Consider the following 22331-nt stretch of genomic DNA (forward strand, 5'->3'; position numbering starts at 1 on the left):
AGTTAAGCTGAGAGGTCTTCTGTGACTCATGCCTGTCCTCCCTTGGCCTACCTGCAGGCATTGTCAGGCCCATTTTGCTGGTGCACACAGATTGCCAGGTGCTGTCAGAGGGAGAGCTCAGAAAAAGCAGAACATGACTTTATCTCAAGAAACTGAATACATAGCAAAAATGGCTGAGGTGCAAAAGGTGTGGCTGCAGTGAAACTCTGATGGTTCTAACTGAACCTGACACCTAGTCCAGTTAACAAACCTCACCCAGAAAAGAACTTCACCAGGCATTTCTTTGTCCCCTCTGTGAGGTAAATACTGGCAATCTGATATTAAACTCCATCAGAAGGGTAGGAAGGGATGAGACATGAGGAAGGGAGTTGGAGTCTGGTCTCTTGCTATCACAAGAAAATCTATTGTAGCACTCTGTTCAAGAGTAATATGGCTTCTGGAGTGAGGTGATCATGAAGTGTATTGGCAGGGGTTGCTCTTTAAAGTTGAAGAAAGAGCAAAACTGTGGTAGGAGTTCTCCTTACTGCCTTTTTTTTACTGAAATGAAAACTTCAACCCAGTGGTGTTTGAACTATCCCTTCAGATTTTTGAGTTGTTTGTATGTGGTGATCAAAAGTTATTATATTGCATTCAGACAGAAAAGCCATAAGTTCGAGCATAAAGCCTCCTCTTGATCAAAAACTGTAAATCTTTGCAAAGCAAAATCTTGTCAGCAGCAGTATTTAGTTGTGATGATAGTAGTAATAATAATAATTATGAAATCTGCTTTGTTGAGGGATGTTTTGTGTGACCTAGTTGACGTTCTCTTTTTCCTTTTCATGTGTTTCTGTCAGGCTGTGCTATGGAGCAGTTTTGTTCACATTTGCTATGTTTGCCGTCTCTGAGGAGAAACCAAGTTGAAATGCAATGTTCTGTGTTTTTGCAGCTTTCTTCGGTTCCCTGTTGGCAGTTCATTGGTTGGATCAGCCAAATGATGGCGTTACTTGACAAGGATGAAGCAGTAGCCGTGCAACACACCGTTGAAGAGATTGCAAATACCTATCCCCAGGCAATCATCTACCCATTCATGATCAGCAGTGAAAGTTTCTGTTTCAAAGATACTGCAACTGGTTGTAAGAACAAGGAGTTTGTAGAAAGGTGAATTTGCAATTAGAGTAGGTCTTTTGTATGTTTTTTTTTTAGGAGTGGAGAAATTGATTTATTTTTTCTAAAGAAACTGTTTTCTTTAGGGGGCACAATAAACATTAGGGAGTATTCCCATGCACACTGTGTTCTCATTTGAAAGCACAGAGAAAACTGATACATGAGCTCTCTTGGTATACTCATTCAGGTTGGTGGCCTGAATACTTTCTGAAATGCTGAGGCTGTGGGAAGTTAGAACTTTTTCAGAGAAAAACAAGAAGACCGCAGAGAGTCATACTCTTTCTGCTGGTAATTCTTAGGTGGTCAGTGTTTCTTTTCCTTTTCCTACTTTGCCAGGGCTGAAGGGAAATCGGGTGCATTATTAGGCTCTTACTGTGGTAAACTTCACAGCAGTAAGGGTTAGTACCTATCAAAGATGAAGACAAATCTAGCTTTCGACATTTAGAGTCATTGTAATACCAAGCGAGACCAGAGATACTTAAATAGAATAGATGCTCTTATCAGACTCCAGAGAGGGCTAGTGAAACACAGGCACGTTATCTTTGGGGAATGACAGCTCTTTGTTGTCATGTTCTCTGTGCACTCATTGTGCAGCATATGCTTTCCTCTACAAGCCTTCCCTTGCCCATTTTGCCATGCAATAAAACCTGAGTTTATCTCCAGGCAAAAGTCAACTTCTATCACACAGTGCTACAGAACTACTAGTAACATTTTAGATATCCTTTTACCTTTTTCTCAAATCTGATCTGTTTGCTGAATTTCTTCATTTAAAGTATGAAGATAAAGTCTTGTGCTTCACAAACTGTCACCCTTGAACTGATGTGAGAGGATGTATAGTCTGGTTAGTGCCCATTTCTGTTGCAAGTATGCTTTCCACTCTCCCACCAAGCTTCTGTTTTTATAGTGGAACACTTAAATTGAGAGCCTTATGACAAGGACAGTCATGCAGCCCACGAGAGAGTTTTGAGGGAGTCCTTCTATCCACCTCCAGATTATTTTGCCAGATTCTTGAATATAGCAGACAATCTGGATCTGTGCTTATGTGCGGGCTGGGTGGTGACAGTAGTTCCTGTTGCGTTGTGATGCGCTTTTTTTTTTTCTTTTAAAGGATCAAGAATAAGTTGGACAGAGGAGGAGTAGTTCAGGATTTTGTTCATTCCCTGGAACAACTCTCTAATCCCATTATGCTTTTTAAGGTAAACTGTGGGTTTTTTTGTTTACACACACCCCCCTTTCCCTTCATTCCTCACCCTCTATTTAGGAAAGAGAGCTGGGTGGAGCCTGCTACAGTTCAGTTGACACCACAGCCACAGGAAGTGGTTCAACCTAGAATCTACTGGCGATGGTGTCGGAGTGCTGTAGGTGGCTTTCACTGGCAACAGTCTCCCACACTTTGTGCCAGCTGGCTGTTTTGCACCAGCACTTTTCAGCTTTCTCCTTCAAGGTCTCTGCCCTGCTCCACCCCACAATCAGTCGTCCTTAATTGTTCTGAAACCATTACAGAATTGTGATTTGTGGACATTGCTGATTTCTGTTTATTTGTCTTCTTACACCCTTTCCCTTCTCTCTGCTGAGCCTCCCTGTCTATATTCCGACCCTGTTGTCCAAAGGATTCTCGTGTTTGGTACCACTCCTGGTTCCATAGAGGCTTTTTTAGCTTGCACTAGACACTATGGTAGTAAACATATATCTGAATAAAGTAGAAGCGTTTTCTCAAGAGATAGAATGAAAGGGAAATATTTCCATAGCCCTTTGATTGCTCATTTGGTTGTCAAAAGACACATTAATTGACCATTAGTAAATGTGGTAACCCAGATGCAATCTGAGCAGATTGTCAAAGAGTGATGGTCAGTAACCCTTCATTTCAGTACTTATCTGTTTCCTTCTGTTTGCAGGATTGGGTTGAGGATGTCAGAAATGAATTGATAAAAGCACAGAGGGATAAAAATAAGCTGAAGGAAATGTATGAAGGAATGTACAAGAATTTGGGAAATTTAGAGGCTCCAGGCCTTGGACTGCTGAGGAAAAGGTTTATCCAGGTATGTGTGATTACTGAGTAGTGTTGCTACTCAAACTTAGTACTGATACTGAGTTTTGTAGGGTAAGTTATTCAGAAGAGTTATAACTATGAAGAATTACAGAAGGGACTTTACAAAACTGACTGAGACCTAAAACAGTGGAATTCAGTGTAGAAAAATGAAGTGGTGCATGTGGGGAAAAAAAAAATCCAGATTTCACATATGAATTCTTTGGGTTTGAACTGACTATTGCAATTCAATGATGGAAACTTGATTTGTAATGGTTCTGTGGGTACATCAGCTGTGAATACTCAAGAGCAGTCAAGAACGAAAGCTACTGTTAGTTATTGTTAAGACTAGAGAACTAAACATGGATTTATACATCGACATAGCAGCCTTCTCTTACTCTTGCTGCTTGGACACTGTAGTCCTCGTCTGCAGTTCTCAACATAGATATAATGAAGCCAGAGAAGGTTCAGAGCAGCAAGAATAATCAGAGGCATGGAGTAACCTCTGTACAATTCCTTTACCATTCCTCCAGTTGGAATAGAGACAATGACAACAGATTGAATAAGGCTCTCAGCATCAGAAGTGCCAAGCGCAGAGTAAATATTCTGTGGAAATGGCAGTTGAAAACAAACAGGGAGAAGTGTTTCCTCATTCAATATGCACTTAAGTGGTGAACTCCTGCTGCAGAATATTGCAGATGCTTTCATACCAGTGCAAATAGCAAATAGAAAATGGCATGGGGAGGGGGAAAATGCTTTGAGAGCTTTTACGTAGAATGCACACTTCTGGGTCCAGAAATACCTGAGCTGCAAATTGCTGGAGGCCCGGAGAGTGATACTGCTCTAGATGCATGTCTGGTACTGTATGTGCATAGCCCCATGGCCAGGGCTAGGTGGATTCAGGTCTCTGCCATTTGCCCATTCTTATGTCACAAGCATTAGATAAACTTACCAGAGTGTCTACAGGGACATTTTTTTACCCATGAGCAGAGAAGGTGGAGGATATGAGTAAGGTGGAATTGGGAGAAGGTGACATGATACAGAAGTAGAAATGGCAATTAGGAGTTTATGGGCATTCTGACTCTTTGAATATGGTGCTGCAAGATAAACTGGGTCTCCGACGTTAATGACTTTCAACTTAAGAGTATGGGATAAGAATTTGCGCTGTCCAGTTGGGATGGAGGGAGAGGAGCAGCTGCAGGTTGAACTCTACAGGGTACAAGTGCAGCAAGGGACCTATCGGGCATGAGGATGAAGGCAGTCTATGTTTGGTTGCTGGAATGATTTGCGTGCACTTTTGCCCACTGAAACAAAAAGCCCATGGCTCTTTGAAAAGCTGAAATGTGCAGTAGTAGGCAATACTGCAAGTAGTGTTGATGGACCTTAAATTGTTATTGAATTAAGAGTAGGGAGAGAAAAGCAAGGGAGATGCTGGAAGAGAGATAAGTGGGGTCTGTTCCCCTCTGAAAGGAAGAGGGAGAGCAATGTTCCTTTAACACACCAGCAGCTGCAGGAGAAGAGGGTCAGAGTGATGGTGTACAGACTTGATTCTTTTCCTACATGATACAGTATTAATGGAGAAACAAAGTATGCTGTGAGGATAACTGTATACTTTATAGTGTTAAAGTGTCCTTGCTGGAAAAAAAAGGTGCATCTCTTGACTGACAGGTTAAATTGCTCTAATATGTGGAGTGCTTCAGGACTATAATTTTTTATCTATTATTTATGTCTTGTTTCAATCATAAGTTAAAAAGCAAAAATCTTGCTTTTTATTTTTAACATGAAATTTCAGTAATGCATAAATGAAACACTGTTGAGGGATTGCATTACTTAAAATACAGTGTTAAGACTTAAATATTTGCTGCCTTGAATTTTAAAGGAAGTCAAAGAACAGAGCAGAGAAAGCGATGGGGTGATCATCTGCAGATTTTAGGGATTTAAAGTGATAAAGATGTTGCCTGCAGCAGTCCTTTCTTCAGAAGGATAACATTTTCTTTATTTTCATTTACTTCAGTGAAATAGCTGTGTCCTTCTTTGCCTGATCATTTTTCTCCCAAGCTTTGTAAAAACAAGTGAGCTTATATATCTTTCCAAGCTGTTAATACCAGTGCGGTCCAAGAGAAGACATCTGTTTTTTCTAGAACCTTGAATTATGAACACAAGAAGTCGACTCAGTTAACTATTTGCAGATAATACTTTGTTTATTAAATGGATCAGTATGAAATGTCTTTGCATTTCTCCTTTATCAGGCTATTTAAAATACTTTTAAAATATGTTTTTAGACATTTTATGTCCAAATTAACTCAAAGCAAATCACAAATAATAAATGGTAAATAAAACATTGAAATTGGAAGTATTCTAGCATGATGCAAACAATTATCTTAAAATATGACATGCATTACATTTATCTTTTCGTTAGCAAAAAGGAACATAGCTAGGCTGTATTTGCTTGCTATGTAGTATGGTTGCTGCTCATTTAAGAAAAAAACAAGAAAACAACAAAAAGTAAACAAACGGAAAACCCCAAACCAAACAAGAATCTGACAAAACAAAAACCAGACCTTCCTTAAAACATAGTATTGAAGTTCTAAGGGGGAAAAAAAGGTTAACTAACTTATATATCTCTATTTTCTTTTGCCACTTGTGAATTGAACAATCGAAGGGTGTTGTTGAAGCAGTTTGAAAGTGTAATAACATCTAAAGACTGGGACAGCATTTAAATGTGCTGATAATAATCCTACATTTAGCTTCATGATGGAATTTGTTTAATAGGTACAAATTTAAATGTTTATTTTAATATTTCACTAGTTCTTAAATTTCTCTAAGCATATGAAGTACGTGTATTAAGTGTAATGAGCAGCATTATTGATGTGCTCACTCAGAATTGATCAGCAGCTGGAGGAGATAAGGAGGGATAAGCTTTGATTTTAATATGTCAAAAAGTTTATGATCTAATTCTACATATCTCTAGTATCACTGGGGTAATGAAATGTAGATATTTCTGTTGATGATAGCTGGTGGGTCTACCAAACAGGCAGTGAAAAGTTTCTGACAGACTAGAAATGACAGAGAAAAAAAAGAACTGGGGTTGAAAGATGATTTGTATATATTTTAGAAGCTCAGATGAAGCTGTATGTGTAGGTGGGAAGGTACCGTTTTGGTCTTTATGGGTAGTTCTTAGCACTATGTTGACAGAATACCTTTCTGTAAATGAACCTCAGGCTTTTGGGAAGGACTTCGACCATCATTTTGGAAAAGGTGGTTCAGAACTTTTGGATATGAAGGCTCGTGACTTTGATGCGATTGCAGCTTCTCTCCTCTCAAAAATGAATAAAAACTATAAAGAACCTGGAAACCTGAAAGAATGTTCACCGTGGATGAGTGAATTCAAAGCAGAGTTTTTGAGGAACGAACTAGAAGTCCCTGGTAAGTTCTCCTTCAGTGACCTATCCTTTAGAAGAAAGTTGCTACCCTTCAGCTTTACTTATTTTGACTCTATGGCCATACTTTCTGGCCTTATATGGAGGAAGATTTAATCTTAAATAACTCTGTTCATTCATCATCTCTTAAATCTGTTCTGAAGCTGTAGTCCTAATTTTTAAAATTTTATCTAAAATTATCTCAATTACCTAAGAAGTTAGTATTTTTGTAAAGGCCTGACTCCAGGAAATCAGATATATAAATCTTATATATGTTTAAATCTAGTTCAAAAAGGATGTGTCGTCTTAAACCATTGAGAGCTGGAATTCTAACAGATTAAGAAGGAAAGACTATTAGCAGCTCACAGATAAAATCATATAATGCACCATGGATTTTTATGCATTTTCAAATGTTTTCTTCATAGTTATCATTATACCAGTTTCAAAAAATATTAGGAAGTTTGTTGTGTTCTTAAACACACTTTAAAAAATACTAAGATCAGTTTATTTAACTGTATTCTTATTATATTTTTTTTTCTCTACTGTTTAGGTCAGTATGATGGAAAAGGGAAACCTCTGCCAGAGTACCACACAAAAATCTCTGGATTTGATGAACGGGTATGTTTATAAGTTTGAGTCAAAATCCTGTGTGGTTAAATATGAGTCCGTATTCCGTCTGAAGCATTTGACAATAGCGAGGTTGTTGCATCTTGCAGCACGTCAAGGAAATAGGTGTTTGTTTTTCTAGTGGTAACTGAACAGCTTGATTATGCCATCTAGAAATGCCAGATATGCTTGATTTTAGGACAAGAGGAAATGGCCTTAAGTTGCATGAGGGGAGGTTTAGATTGGATATTGGGGAAAATTTCTTTACTGAAAGAGCGGTGGAGTACTGGAACAGTCCAAGGAAGTGGTGAAGTCCCCATCCCTGGAGGTGTTCAAAAAAACTTGTAGACGTGGCACTTCAGGACATGGCTTAATAGATTGGATGATTGGAGTCATGATTCTGTTATTTCAAGTGATGATTCTATAAGGCCAAGTCTTCTTTCACAAATATTTTGCTTTTTCTTCTCTTTTTCCAAGATAAGTGTAATGGAATCCTTGAGGAAACCAAAACGTATAACAATCCGAGGCAGTGATGAGCAGGAGTATCCTTTTCTTGTCAAAGGTGGTGAAGACCTGCGACAAGACCAACGTATTGAGCAGCTGTTCGACGTAATGAACATCATCCTTTCCCAAGATGCTACATGTAGCCAAAGGAATATGCAATTAAAAACTTACCAGGTCATCCCCATGACAACAAGGTAGGAGTTTATCTTGAAGGGACAGAAATCCTCATATTAACATTTATTACTGTTGTTATGTTGGAAAGTGAGATTTCTGTGTGCCAGATTATGGTTCAGAATGTTTTGCTTCTTGGCTTAATTTTTTTTCTTTTCCTTTTAGACAACATTGAAATTGCTTTGTCTGGAAACTGTTTTTCAGAGTATATTTAGATTGGTAGCTTCCAGCCTTCTTGTAGCAGGCACTAGAACATGTTTCTTCTCATTTGCAGTGTTCCTTTAAAGTTCAACTCTGAGCTACTTGTTCACATCTCTGATTTCTTTTGTTCCAGACTGGGACTCATCAAGTGGCTGGAAAATACTTGCACTTTAAAAGAATTCCTTAAGAATAGCATGTCTGAAGAGGAAGACATCAACTATAACAGGTAATGCTTGGTTTAGGCTTTTGATACTGGCAATCTTTCAGCAGTGTTTTCTTTTTTTAAAAAGAAAGAAATAAAAGAACCTATAAGCAAGGAGGCAGTTTATACTTCCTGACCCAAATTAGTAATTGGCAGCTGTTTGTTTAATGAGTACCATTGTACCTGGAAGATCCTCCACCCAGCTTGTTTAAACAAGAGGCTTATAATCATGTGTGACGTCATTATCATCACCATTTCCTTATCAGCACATTGATTTTTACAAGGAGAAAGGATTTTGATCTCTTGATTTAATCAAGCAGGAAATGGACATAGGTCAGCGAGCAGGGAAGGGGGCGGAGCAGAGCAGAGGTGGAGCTATTCACAACTGCCTTCAGTAGTGAGTCAGTGATGGGAGAGATTTGCAGTAGACACACAAAACACAACTGTAAAAGAACACTCATTCTGACTTTACACAAATGTTGGGTTTGAATAAACTAGTCTTCCTCTTAATGGTAATTGGGGGGTGAATGTTGGTAAAATTGATTTAATTCTAGCATTTCAGGCTGTTTCTATGATGGAATTTAGAAATTTATTTAGCAATGTTTGTCCTAGTACATAATCTGTTTTGCTTTGTCAAAGTGTTGCTGTCACCATTTATTTTTACTAGTTCTCCCGTTTATGGAGCAGGTTGGAGGAACCTCCAGCTTGGAGGATGAACTCCTAAGAGTCTTTGTTTCTACAGTTATTTGATTTGTGAGCAAACTGCTACAGTTCCTGTATGGCTGCTGTCTGGTTCACTTCTGTGAACACCAGTGGTATTATGTTGGTCTCAATTCATTAACTGGGAAAGTGGAGAAAGACCCTGTAAGGGAGAGAATTCTTAGTACACTAAATGTAGAACATCAATGTCTCTTTAAAAGCAGTTAATGATTTATCAAAATAAGAGCTTTATTTTATTGTTGTATATAGACTTTAAATTATATTTTCCCATATTTTGTTCGATAAAGACAGTTTTAAGATATTTTATACTGAGCTATGGTTGAATGACAGTGCTTGCAAAGGAAAACTCTGAAATCCTTTCTGGTAATATTTTGAGTGGAGTGGGGGAAATAACTTTCTGAAATTTTGAAATCCTTTTCTTTATCCTGAAGTGATAGGATACAGCATTTATAAATGAGAAATACTTCTAAATGGAAAGGATCTCTAATATCTCAGATCATGCTTTGGAAGGAAGAGAAAAGATGGAGGTTCTGCTAAGCTGCTGCCTCTCTGGAATAGAAGTTTAATCTCTAGTTAAGATGGGGAGAAAAAAATCAAATAATTCTATAAATAATGCAACTAATGAAGACTGGCTTCTTATGAATGAATACCTTAAGCCCAAGCCCCCATTCCTCCCCTCCTATACATATTGGGGAGATAACAGACTGCCTGCCTGCGTTCCCTGCCTGTTTGGATGAACAAAGGGCAGCGTGTACTGTGGCAGGCTGCATAATGCCTCTTAAAAGGCTGCAAGACTTTGTTAAAAATATCTTTCCCTTCCTGGAGAAATTATTTTAGGCCTTTCTTCTCAAGGCAGCATCTAATTTTCACAGTACCTATAGACAAATTAACACTTTTGAGATGTCTAATCTTCTGTCAAATATGACTGAAGTGCGTTCAAAGTTGGGAGGAAGGAGATGAATGGATCAGCATATGCACTGACTGCATTAACTTCATTTCCACAGCAAGGCTAAAATTAATGTAGGCTGTGGCTTCCTGATGTCTTCTGTACATAAAAGTCTTGTGGATCGTAGTGCACAGACTCAGCCCATAGATATTCAAGGACACAACAGTAAGGTGACAGAGGGAAATCATCAGCTCTTTCTTTTGTCCCTAGCAAAAAAGGACCTCGTGCTACCTATTCTGAGTGGCTGTCCAAGATGGGTGGGGAAGCGCAAGGCATCTCTCGATACCATGCTATGTACAGGTAGGTTTTAAGAGAGAACCGTATGTAAAATATACAAAATAGAACTGTGTGTGTATGCACACTCTAGAAATTCCTGGAAAAATACAATTTGCATTATAGTATGCCGGCTACCTACGATATTTGCCCATTTTACTGCTTTGTCTTACTGGCGGTGCTCTACAGGAGGAGTTTTATACTGCCAAAATCCCATCAGATCACAGGAATGCTTCCAGAAGCTTGCTCACTTTCTTAAGGAAGTGTCTAGAAGCAGATGCTCCTCTTCAACTTTAATTTTCTAGGTGTCTTGTTCCTGATTATGCAGACAGGTAGGCTGCCTCTGAGCCAGACCACCTGCTGAAGTTGGACAGAGAAAATAATTGTGATTCACTGAGAGTGTAAGAATATCTAATGGTTGGGTCCCAATTTTAACATCGTCTCAGAGGGGTTTCTGCACCTGCCTAAATCTAGCACTGTATTGAGGGGAAGTGATTTCTGATCAGCTCATAACCAGCTTGCTTAAAAGCGTCTTGCTTCTCAAGGAAAAACTTTGACTCATTTATCTGTGTTTACATCAATATTTCTGTTCCGATTCGGAATGTGCTTTTGAATTAAATTCCCAGTCACCCCCACTTACCTTATGTTGGCTTGCATCACAGAGCTGTGCCTGGCACCTTTCAGACAAAATTAGACTGGAAGGAGAGCACCCAGCACATACCAGCTGCTCATGAGCATTCAGTTTCCAGGATCAGATGTGGGCTAGGCCAGAGCAGTCTCCCTCCCTCCCCAAACACGTACAGCATGGATGTCCTCAGCCCAGCTATTTAGTTCTTTGTGCTGCACTACTGTCTCGCGTAAATATAACCTCTGCGTGCTGCTGAGAGATTTTGTTTGGGCCTCAGTCTGCGTGGAGGAGACTAGCCAGCCAGGAGGAGTACAATTGTATCACTGTATTAAAACTTAACCTGTCCGCTTAGTTTGGGTAAAACCAGACAAAACTACATGCTATTTTGTATTAAGAAATGTGAGTCTTGGAAATAACTGGTGGGAAAAAAAGAGAAGGGGGTGTATTTTTAAATTCACATTAAAAAGTTTGAGCAAGCTGTCTGTGTGGCTTGCTGGAGTAAGCAAAATGTTCCAATGCAGTCATGTAAACATCTTAACATCTTAACTTGTAACATCCAGCAGGCTGTTATTTCAATACTTAACATAATTCTTTCATTAATTTGCAGAAATGCTAGCCGTAAAGAAACAGTTATGTCTTTCAAAAGCAGGGAAAGCACTGTTCCAGAAGATCTGCTGCGGTAAGTGCGCTGTTAATGACTGCACGTTGTGAAACAAATGTTGATATTTTACGTGTATGCTACAAGTGACTTCTGTTTCTTTAAGGCGAGCCTTTGTGAAAATGAGTACATCTCCTGAAGCCTTCCTGTCCCTGCGGTCCCATTTTGCAAGCTCTCATGCACTGATGTGCATCAGCCACTGGATACTTGGTATTGGAGACAGGCATCTGTCCAACTTCATGATTAACAAGGAGACAGGTGGCATGGTAGGAATAGACTTTGGATACGCGTTTGGCTCAGCAACACAGGTATTTGTTTTCTAATTAATTTTTTACAGTTTTTGCATTTATTATGTGCAATACATGTGTATTCTCAGTACTAAATTTGATGCTTCTGATTTACCGTTGTTCTGATGCAAAATAATCTTTACAAGTTATTTGTAATTACTAAAATAAAATATTTGTTTCCAGATATTCTCAGACAAGAGCTTCACAGTGTCTGTATGGTGATGCTTTGTATAGTTCAGCCACACTTTCAACCACTTTCACTAAATATTCATGACTAGAGCTTTGATGTCAACTTGATCTTGTTCTACCATGTTGCACATTATTTTCAGTTCAGTGACAAAGAGTGCTTCAAGGCTTAAAAAGAACAAAGTATTTATTTCTAATCCTTCTGTTCCAAGGCTTCTTAGTTTTTGTTTTCTTTTGACTGTCCTTCCCCTTGGCTAGTTTCTAGGCGTGCCAGAGTTGATGCCTTTTCGCCTGACTCGCCAGTTTGTTAATCTGATGATGCCAGTGAAAGAGTGGGGTCTCATTTACAGTGTGATGGTGCATGCTTTAAGGGCTTATCGTTCGGATCCTGATCTCCTCATCAGCACAATGGATGTATTTGTAAAAGAGCCCTCTTTAGACTGGAAGGTGGGATTTTTTTCTCTTCTTCTTCATGTGAAAATTCTTGAATTGTAATAAGGACAGAACTGATCAAACAGTATCTCTTGATGCTCGCTCTAAGTGCTCCTTTTATCTTTCTTTTTTTTTTTGTTGAGTTTTTAGAGAAACTGAATATAAAGGATTTAAAATGACAGAATTCTACATAGATGGACAAAGAATAGTAGCATGTGTCTGTGTTATCAGAGCACTGTTCTTTATCTGCATGGTAATCCTAAACATGTGAATATCTCTTGGCTGCATTGGCAGCAGCATAAATATTTTCAGCATTTTGCATTGAGCCTCTTAAATTTACAGAAATTTACAACACTGTGTATATCAAACTAATAATTATAGAGTTAAAAATCTGAAACTAGTTGCACTTCAGTAACTCCAGTTGTAAATTAAATTTTAAGTCATAGGCAGGTGAGGTATCATCTCACTGCTTTGTTCTCTGTTGCATCTGCGGTTAAGAGTTACTGACTTGACTTGCTATAATGTGGCAGCTTAAAGGTCTTAAGTATGTGATTTATGGTAAATGGGGCAAATCTCTTTTCTGTTTAGAACTTTGAACAAAGACAGCTGAAAAAAGGAGGCACATGGATTAAGGAAATAAACACATCTGAAGTGAACTGGTACCCCCTGCAAAAAGTCAGTTTTGTCAAAAGAAAACTTACGGGTGCCAATCCAGCAAGAATCACTTGGTAAGATGCTCCTCTTTTGCTTTAAACAACACCACTAACAGCTTTGGCAGTCTCCTGTGTCAGATTTTGCTCTCTTCAGATAGAATGTAGCTAGGAAAGAGGCAGACAAGGCAAAATTTCAACAAACCTTCTGTCAGAACTGTTTCGGTCCACAAAAGCTCTCTGAATCACCCTGCCAGCCAAAACACCAGATATCTCCCTGTGACTGTTCTTGCTCCAGCTCAGGCCTTCTGAGCAGTTTTACTGTTCCTGGCAACACACACATCCCCACCCTGTAAGCCTGCTCAGCTTCTCAGTCCTCAGGCTGCTGGTCTTTGTCTCCATAGCTTTTAGGCTAGGGATAGTATTTAAATTGACATGCTGCTGCTGGGCAGTGCCTTGAAATAGAACCTGAACCAGCTGTATGAGAGGCATGGAGGTAAGCTGCTTCCCAAAAGCATTGAATTCAAATCTGATGGCATTCTCAGGTTATTTATGTCAGTCTAGTCAAGTCTGGCTCAAGCCAGAATGTCTTTGAAGCTCAAAGTACAATTAATCCCTTCCATCCTCCTTTAAAAAGACATTTTGGATTAATCAAAGATAAAAAAAAAAGGCCAAGAAAGCAAGCCTGTTTCAAAACCATACAAATAGTGAAAAGTGCAGCACTTGGTAGGATTCCCTTTTGTGGTCAAGGCTGAACTGCAAAAGGCAGCAAAATATTTCTTGCAGACACAAATCAGCAAGGCAGGTAAGAAGATAAAGAAGCTTGGATGTGAACTCCAGCATCCTTCTTTCAGTGGCGAGACCTTTGACAGGATTGAAATATTCATGCTAAATATTCACTAATAAAGTGGTAAAGACATCTGAAATCATCAGTCTTCTCTGGCCAAGCCTTCTACAGCAATTGAACAGTCTCCACATCTTGAAAAATAAAGCTACATGAATTGTGTTCAAGTACTGTTTCATACAAGTACATTTCAAGTACTGAAAAATACATCTCCGATTTTCTGTTTGTTTCTTTTAGTAAGAGTTTACTTTTCCATTCTCCATTTTAGTGATGAACTACGCCTGGGCCACGAGAAGTCGCCTTCTTACAAGGATTTTGCAGCTGTGGCTCTTGGTAACACTGATCATAATATCAGAGCCAAAGAGCCAGAGGACGGACTTTCAGAAGAGACCCAAGTGAGATGCCTGATTGATCAAGCGACAGACCCCAATGTTCTTGGCAGAGTCTGGGAGGGATGGGAACCCTGGATGTGAGGGACTGCTCTCTAAGGGCCAGGCAGCCAGGAGGAGTGTCCCCTACCACACAGCTGCAACCATACCAGAATTTTAAGGCCAAAAAGGAAAGAAAAATCTTTAATGTTTTTACCATCATCTGTTCACTTGACTAATGGTAGAAAACTTTTTGTAGTAAAGCTGTGTTCAAACAGTGATTTTATTAATAATAATTTTTTTTCTTATGGGTGGTTCCGTAATGAAGCAGCTTTATTGTCTTTGTGTTAAAAATCAAAGTAGAAGGAACTGGAGAGGCTACAGAGCTTAAAGATTTATTTGAAAGGCACTGAGATCACTTGGCACAAATTCACACCCTGTGAACTCTTAGGCATCCTTGTAGTGAAAGTCCCTGCTTTTGTCTTCACAGAAACCTTGGTGACAATCAAGAAACTATTTTACAGATGTGTTATTTGTAATTAAAACTAGAAGATTTTCATATCAATAGTAACAGTGAAACACATGGCAAAATTAAACAGAAAATGCCTTTTAACTCTACGTAACACTTAAAGTATCTGAATGGTTATTTCACTGCTGAGTAATGAGAGGTAGTAATGATGAGACAATTCCAGCAGATTGGTTTTTAGCAGTTAGAGGTTGTACTCTGTTCTCTTTGTCCCTTAGTCTACACTCCTTACGTTGTGTCAATTCCAAATGATTTGTTTGACCAAAGCCAAAAGCGGCCACTGCTGATGCAGCAGAGCACTGTAAGCATTTTGCCATAACTGCACCACAGCACGGGAATGGCTTTTGCACTTTGATATTTGCTTATGCCAGAGTGTGGAAGCTGTGCCAGATGTGGTTCAGGTAGCCACGGTGGCAAGTGCAGCAAGGGGGAAAGAGAGGTCTCTCAAATATTACAGTGGTTTATTACCCACAATTCATTGTAAGAGATAATATCCATTGAGGCTTTTAATAATTATCATAAAAGGTGTAATAAAAGTGAGTCTTTGCCCTTTCACTGCCTACACACCTTCCCTTCTGCCTCTGTGGTGATGGGGCAGTCCCAGTCTCACTGAGGGCTGCTGCTCCTTCTGGCACCAGTCTCAAATCTTTTGGCTGGAGTGCAGAATCTGCCTCCTGGATCCAACCCCACAAAAAACTCTGGAGGAGGAAGATTGCTTGCTGAGGCCTTCTGTGTTTTGAATGCTTTCCAGCAACAATTACTTTGTTACCTTCCTTCTTCCTAAATATGCCCAATTATTTATGCCAATAGTATTACAAATCAAGAAATTCAGAATCTTTTTTTATCAGATTGTATTAATTAAAAATATTGTTTGGCTGTATTTTTGTAGAGGAAACTTATTTAAAAATAAAAATAAACTTTCAGATGTATACTTCATTTCAGAAGTTAACTTAGGGCACTTTAATCACAGAAAACATCCACGTTTACCCATTTACAGCATTTTTTTCATGAATGTGTGGTATATTCTATTTTAATATTCACCTTGTGTAAGATGTCTCTGTGCATTTTGTTCTTTTAATCTCTGGCGTCAAAGACAGCAGTGTTATAACTAAAGCATGGTTAGGTGAGGCACTCGGCTTTTACGTTGTCACTCTACAAATATAAGAGAGTTAAAGCATAATAAAAAGCTCCATGAAAAGGAAAATGAATGGCTGGTTATACGAGGTGTTTAATTGCACTTTTGGCACATACTTTAGATACTTCCTAGGTACTTTGACCTGCACCATGCAGGACAAAGTTTAGGTTTATAGTTTAACGAGGCTCTTCTCGTAGGACTTTTGATACCTTCAGCAACAACAGATGTTTGTGCACAGCAGGACTCTAGTGCCAACTGAGGCTTCCTTGGCCTTCTGGAAGGGGCTGGACCAGGAGCGCAGCCTAGCTCTTCCAGCCCTTTCTGGAAGTGGCTGGGCTAGAAGCGCAGCCCAGCTCCTCCAGCAGAAGAGACTGATGAGCCCTGCCTTGTGCCCTCTTCTCCCTTTAGTCTATGCCCAGAGGCCATCAAGCTAGGCCTGAAAGCCTTTGAGACAGGTGACAGTAGCTACCCATAACAATACAAGAGTGCTCAGGGACACGGTTTAGCAGTAGATAGGAATGGTTGGACTTGATGATCCAAGAGGTCTTTTCCAACCTGGTGATTAGAGAGCTCAGACCATGTCTATAATGCTTAAAGTGCATTTTAAATAGTTAAGAGCTCTATTTTTTGCCCTAAAATAAGTGCTAGAATTTGAAGCTACAGCTATGTGAGTCCTACTAGTGATGTATTCATCAAGCTCGAGTCAGCTAAGGAGCAAAGCACAAAGCCACTGCATTTTCATGAGCAGAAACACATCCTATGTGAAGCAACTTCCCCTAACAGTACTCGCACCTTGAGTACTGTGTTCAGTTCTGGTCCCCTCACCACAAGAAGGATGTTGAGGCTCTGGAGTGTGTCCAGAGAAGAGCAACGAAGCTGGTGAGGAGGCTGGAGAACAAGGCTTATGAGTAGTGGCTGAGAGAGCTGGGGTTGTTTAGCCTGGAGGAGAGGAGGCTGAGGGGAGACCTTATTACTCTCTACAACTACCTGAAAGGAGGTTGTGGAGAGGAAGGAGCTGGCAGGACAAGGGGGAATGGCCTCAAGCTCCACCAGGGGAGGTTCAGGTTGGATATCAGAAAAAAATTCTTCACAGAAAGAGACATCAGGCACTGGCACAGGCTGCTCAGGGAGGTGGTGGAGTCGCATTCCCTGGAGGTGTTTAAGGAACAAGTAGATGAAGTGCTTAGGGACATGGTTTCAGGGAGTGTTAGGAATGGTTGGACTCGATGATCCAGTGGGTCCTTTCCAACCTGGTGATTCTATGATTCTACGATAATGGAGCTTTCTCTGTGCAGCTGAATGAGCCTGAAAATAATCTCCAGCAGACACAAACCGTGGCTGCTGTCCTTGATCCTAACTGAAGAAGTGCTGCTCTCAATAAAATGCAGCAGTTAAATGGAAGAGCTGAAGCCAGCTCATGAAACAGCAAGGAAAGTACTGGCGCAATAAAAACCTTGAGTCGCTGGGCTCAGTGCTTTACGTGGTGGGTTTGTTCACCTTCCAGAAAAGAACAAGATGATGTGCAGCTCAAAGTTGGAGACCACTACAGGTTTCATGATCCAAAACAAAACTTAGTAACTACCCATAAGTACGGCAGAATATTTCCTTCTCAATTTAATACCCAAATGTGTATTATATCTGGAAATTCATTAGTTACATCTAAAAAGCTATGTAAACTATTAGCATACGTTCTCATTAGGTTTAGCATCCAGAGTAATATTCATGTTCAAGCTAGTTAGCACCATTCCTGTTATAATTTCCCTTTAATGAACAATATTAACACTGCTAAACACAGAGGAAAGCTCTGCAGTCTCCTTTCCCATCTGATAAAGAGGTTCCTGCATGCTGCGTGTCATGCTTAGGATTTTTCTCAGTCCCCACTACTGCTCCCCAATTAAAATGTTAGCTTGAGGTGCCTGTGGACAAGCTGTGGTACAGCACCAGCACGTGTCTGGGCATGGGAAGGAGTCTGCGAGCTCCCCACAAGAATAATTAATTAGGTTTGTCTTCAGCTGTGGAATAAAGAGTTTCCTACAGCTCTTCTGGCCTCACACTGAAGAGCTTGGTCAGCCTCCTCCATAAGGTCGGTTGTGTACATTTAGCTTCTCCTCAAACATCGTGTTTTTGAAAATCGGGCTGTTGAAATAAGGGTTTATTACTACCGCTTTAAAATTCTACTTTCTTTCCTTTTCCTTTCAGTGGCATTGAGGGTGAGGGGCTACCCAGTCACTTTATTAACACCGTGTGCATCATTTGTAAACTACCTGGGATTTACAAATTTCATTTTTAAGCTATGCTGCTTATCAGAAAGGCAGAAAGGTTACACCCTGGCAGCCACCCCAGCACTGGCTGGTGTCAGAGAGCTACAGCTGACATGGAACCAACAGGGTTCAGAAGAGAGTGTTTAGGGGGTTTTGTTGCAAAAAAATTTTGAGAAGGAGTGGCCAGTCAGGTAAGGGACTGGAAAAGATTTGGCTACAGTTTCTGCATTGTGTATGGGGAGGGTCTTTGCTTTTCCTTGTAATTCATTTGGGTTTTGATGGGGCAGGAGAGGGTAACGCTCCATCTGTCCATTAAATTCGCAGTAAATGATACTGTGCGGGATTCCATTTAGTCAGGGAGAAGATGTCTCTTTGAATTTGATCTCACAAATCTCATCCCTCCTGCAAACTCATGCAAAACCCATATCAAGAAAAAGTTTAGAGCGTCCATCAAAGAGCATGAGAAAACGTGGAGTGCACGGTCTGAGGTGTTCTGCTGCTATGGCACTTGGCCTTTCTGTAGCCTGAGTACATGGAAGATTTAATTCAGCAGCTCAGCAACCTCAAGTGTGGCTGAACAAACCCAGCCAGGGCTGGCACTGCCAGGGCTCAAGTGCCCGCAGGGAGTAAGAGCACAGGGTTTAAAAGAGCTAAAAGAAGAAGAAAAATAAATAAATAAATAAATAAATATATATATATATATATATATATATATATAAAATTCCTTTAATTCACCAGCAAGTTCTTCAGCCTCTAAAAGTGGGGTGGCCACAGGCTGGATCAGTGCAATGAACTGACCCAAATGAGTACAAGCGATGAACGAAATACTGGTTAGAGATTCAAGACAAGGGAGAGGCAGGAGCCCTGGCAGAGGTGGGATGAGAGCTAGGGAGAGGTAGGTCCAGCAGTCACTGCACTGGTTTAGGAGAACCAGTGGCAGGCTCAGGGAGGGCCTGTCCCTCCCTAGGAGTGCGTTGGTAAGTTTTCTTACTCTTGTCCAAATAACTTGCACCTCCTCATCTGCATGTCCCATTTTCCAGTCAGCCTGCAAGTGCTGTTCCTGGCCCCTAGCTCTTGAACGAAACTATCATTGCACTCCTGCTTCTTGTTGAGGGGAGGAGAAAACCAGGCAAATCACCCCTCCTTCTTTCTCCCCTTTGTCAGCTGCCTTTCCCTGTGGAACCCAGTGCTGCAAGGTGGACAAGGTGTCCCTCCTGCAGGGCTGTTCTGACCCCAGCCCAGGAATGCCCCAGAGCCTGGGTCCTGCTGGCACTGCCTCAGTCCCACAGCACTCCAGGAGCAGAGAAGGGCTCTGTGGGCTCCACAGGACCAGACCAGCCTTATCAGGCTCCCAGCCCCACTGCCTCAAAAGGTCCTGGACTTCCAGCTGGGTTGCCAGAGGTGGACACACTGGAGGCAGTATTAAAGCCAGGCTGAAGCATTGCCCATTTTCCTCACCTCTCCTGGGGTCAGGAAAAGCTGGTAAGAAACAGTGTGATTTAATTCCTGTCCCTGGAGGGCTCAGGGACCTGGTGCTTCTCTGGGATTCACAGCCAGCACGCCAGAGTGATTTCAAGTTTTGTCTTTACTCTGCAAAGGTAACTTAGAGAGTGGTTTCTTGTCCTTTCTCTCCAAGTGTAAAAGCTCCGATTTTCTTGATTTGGAGCAGGAACCTCAAATAGGGCTTAGAGAAAACATTCTGAAACTCAGATGCTCAAATGTTTCTTATTGCTGTTTAAAACTTGGTGGAGCCCAGAGAGAAGCCACGCTTTGGTGGGTCAGGTGCTCAGCAGGATGGGTGAGGGAATCAAGGGCTTGCCTCTGCTTCTCCCTCTGTGAAATTGTTTACAAAAATAACATATTCAGCTGCTGAGATGCCAAACAAATGTACCTCAGGGAGTAGTATGATGTGGATATAGTCCTGCCCTCAGCCCAGCGCTTTGGTAAGCAACAAGTATCACTTACTCACCTGCTCCTGGATGCTCCACTGCAGATGTAGTGCCACCCCAGGGCTTCACACCCCACATGGCACATGAGGGAATGCCCAAAACGTGCTCCTGAAATCACACAGCTCGTTTAGGCTCAGCAACAACCAACCAACTCGATTCCAGGGAATGGCTCTCACCACTATTTTTTGAGGGGGGTGAGGTGGTGACAGGTCTGACCATGAGCTCTAGACACATCTCCACGTCCCGATGACACCGTAGAGCAAAGCTGCACCCTCCACAATGGAGCTTCAGTGTCCCACGGGTGAGAGATACTGAGGCTTGCACAAGGCTTCCATGCCCAGCAGGTTTTCCAAGTGATTTTACAAATCTAAATGCAGGGTGCCCAGCAGGGACCGGGTGACCTGGCAGTGCATCATGCCTCCTTTTTAGGGTAACGTGTGATGGGCATTACCTGAGACTGTTTGGGCTGTTGCACACCAACACCAACTGATGACCAGCTGCCCTTTGGGGCTAAGGACTTCAGCGAGCTGAAAGCACAACACAGTTCCACGTACAAGCAGTTACATGAGATGCATCCCAAGATAAAATATAGTCTTATGGCTATGACAGGTGAGATGTATCGCCTTCCAGGAATCAGCGGACCCTGTTGCAGAGCAAGGGTGAGAGACTGGGTGTCACTGCCTGGTGTTTCTGAACTACTCGCTCATGCTTCATGCACCAACCTCGCCACACTTCATGCAGAGGAAACAGGAGCACCACGCGACGGTCGCGGTTCCCTGCCTGACAGCCAGGCCAAGGGCAGGTGGCACAGAGTCATGCAACGTGAATGCACCCCAGTGCTGGAGGGCAGAAAGCAGCAACATGCAGAGCTGCCTTTGGGCGTATTATTTTTTGACGATGTGGCAAAGGAAAATTTTTTTGCCCGCTTTTTGTGTCACTGTCAAGTTCAGCGGTTAACGCTCAGGTAGATAAAGGCTGCATGATTAAATCCCTGATAAGCAAAGCAAAGCAATTTTATTTAACATCTCTGTGAGGTTAATTGCAGCACTGGAGTCAAAAGCAAAGCCATGCAAAACCTCACCTGCCAGGCAGAGCACACTTACCCTGATCCCACAAGACTTCCACGAAGAGCTTACGGCCAAAAGGAGAGCATGTACCAGTCCTGTCCCAACTATTTATGTTAAAATACACACCCCTTTGATAAACAGCTGCATTACTGCAACAGCTGCGGTGGAGGCAGATGGAGCCCTGCCCGGAGCCGGGCAGCAGGCCTGGCATGACCTGAAACGTACCCTGGGTCCCCAGAAAGCCACCTCTGAGTGGCAGAGCACTCCGCAGGGCACAGCTTTGTGCCAGCAATGTCATCTGAGTGCTGGGCTGAAAAGTCAGTGGCTGGGCTAGTTCTACCAAAGCATCAAAAATCTATCCGGGTTTGCTGGGGAAAAAAAAGAAAAAAAGAAAAAAAAAAGAAAAAAAAAAAGAAATTTTTAAAGGGATTTTTCTAAAGGGGTTTTGTGTGTATTTCTTTTGTAAATCAGTCAACAGAGCACCGGGGAGGGAAGCCAGAGGTTTTTAAATTGTTCTGTGTAACTGGAAAATATAGTATTCCACATGTTCAAAATGAAAATGGTTTAATTTATCCGCTGCTTTGCCCATTTAATAGTAGCAGTTTATTGGCTGCAAAGGGAAGGAGGGGGAACGCGTTATTACTCACCGTAAGTTTTTAAGAGAGGCTTGACTTCACGCAGACAGCGTGAAACAGTTTAAGGTGCCCTAGAGACCCCTTTCCCACCGGGAAAGCAGCCCAAGCAGCCCCGGGAGGGGGGACTGAGGTCTCCGTGGGTCCCGCGGCAGGAGCGGAGCCTCGGGAGGGCGCTCGGGCGATGCGGAGACACGCGTGGGGCGGCAGCATCTTCCCGCAGCGCTCCATCCAGGGCGCCGCCGGGGAACGCGGGTGGGGATGCAGCCTTAGGGGCGGGAGGGGGTAAAAAGGAGCCTTCTCCTCAGCTTTTCCGCTGGCCCTGGTGGAAATAAGCTGGGAAAAGGGAAAATCAGCGCTCAGGCCGAGTGTTGCGGTGGGAACGGGGCACCCGGCGCGGGGACGGGACGGGACGGGGCAGGGACGGCATCGCTCGGTCCCGTCCCCCCCGGGAGGCGGCCCTGCCCCCGCGGGCAGCTCCCCACCCGCTCCCGCCC

The 22331-nt window shown here is 41.8% G+C and overlaps 1 protein-coding gene and 1 long non-coding RNA gene across 3 annotated transcripts in view; one reads left to right on the forward strand and one right to left on the reverse strand.

Annotated features, from left to right (window-relative positions):
• The window catches only part of PRKDC (protein kinase, DNA-activated, catalytic subunit), an 87413-nt gene extending 71579 nt beyond the window's left edge, over positions 1-15834 (forward strand). For both annotated transcript variants that reach the window (XM_054057281.1, XM_054057282.1), the window contains exons 74-86: positions 926-1137; positions 2252-2339; positions 3039-3182; positions 6391-6595; positions 7139-7206; positions 7672-7892; positions 8204-8296; positions 10149-10238; positions 11447-11518; positions 11604-11805; positions 12229-12417; positions 12991-13130; positions 14165-15834. In XM_054057281.1, coding sequence (XP_053913256.1) covers positions 926-1137; positions 2252-2339; positions 3039-3182; positions 6391-6595; positions 7139-7206; positions 7672-7892; positions 8204-8296; positions 10149-10238; positions 11447-11518; positions 11604-11805; positions 12229-12417; positions 12991-13130; positions 14165-14369 — 1929 coding nt within the window. In that variant the 3' untranslated portion in view covers positions 14370-15834. The remainder of the gene's footprint in view (positions 1-925; positions 1138-2251; positions 2340-3038; positions 3183-6390; positions 6596-7138; positions 7207-7671; positions 7893-8203; positions 8297-10148; positions 10239-11446; positions 11519-11603; positions 11806-12228; positions 12418-12990; positions 13131-14164) is intronic.
• Positions 6707-15970, reverse strand: LOC128851116 (uncharacterized). The gene is made up of 3 exons (XR_008448369.1): positions 15832-15970; positions 13104-13220; positions 6707-7767 (listed from the first exon to the last, which is right to left on the reverse strand). It is a non-coding gene; the product is annotated as an uncharacterized LOC128851116 (long non-coding RNA).
• Between the last annotated feature and the right edge of the window lie 6361 nt (positions 15971-22331).

The sequence above is a fragment of the Cuculus canorus genome, chromosome 2 (genome assembly GCF_017976375.1).
Source record: "Cuculus canorus isolate bCucCan1 chromosome 2, bCucCan1.pri, whole genome shotgun sequence".
In the NCBI taxonomy this organism is placed as follows: domain Eukaryota; kingdom Metazoa; phylum Chordata; class Aves; order Cuculiformes; family Cuculidae; genus Cuculus; species Cuculus canorus.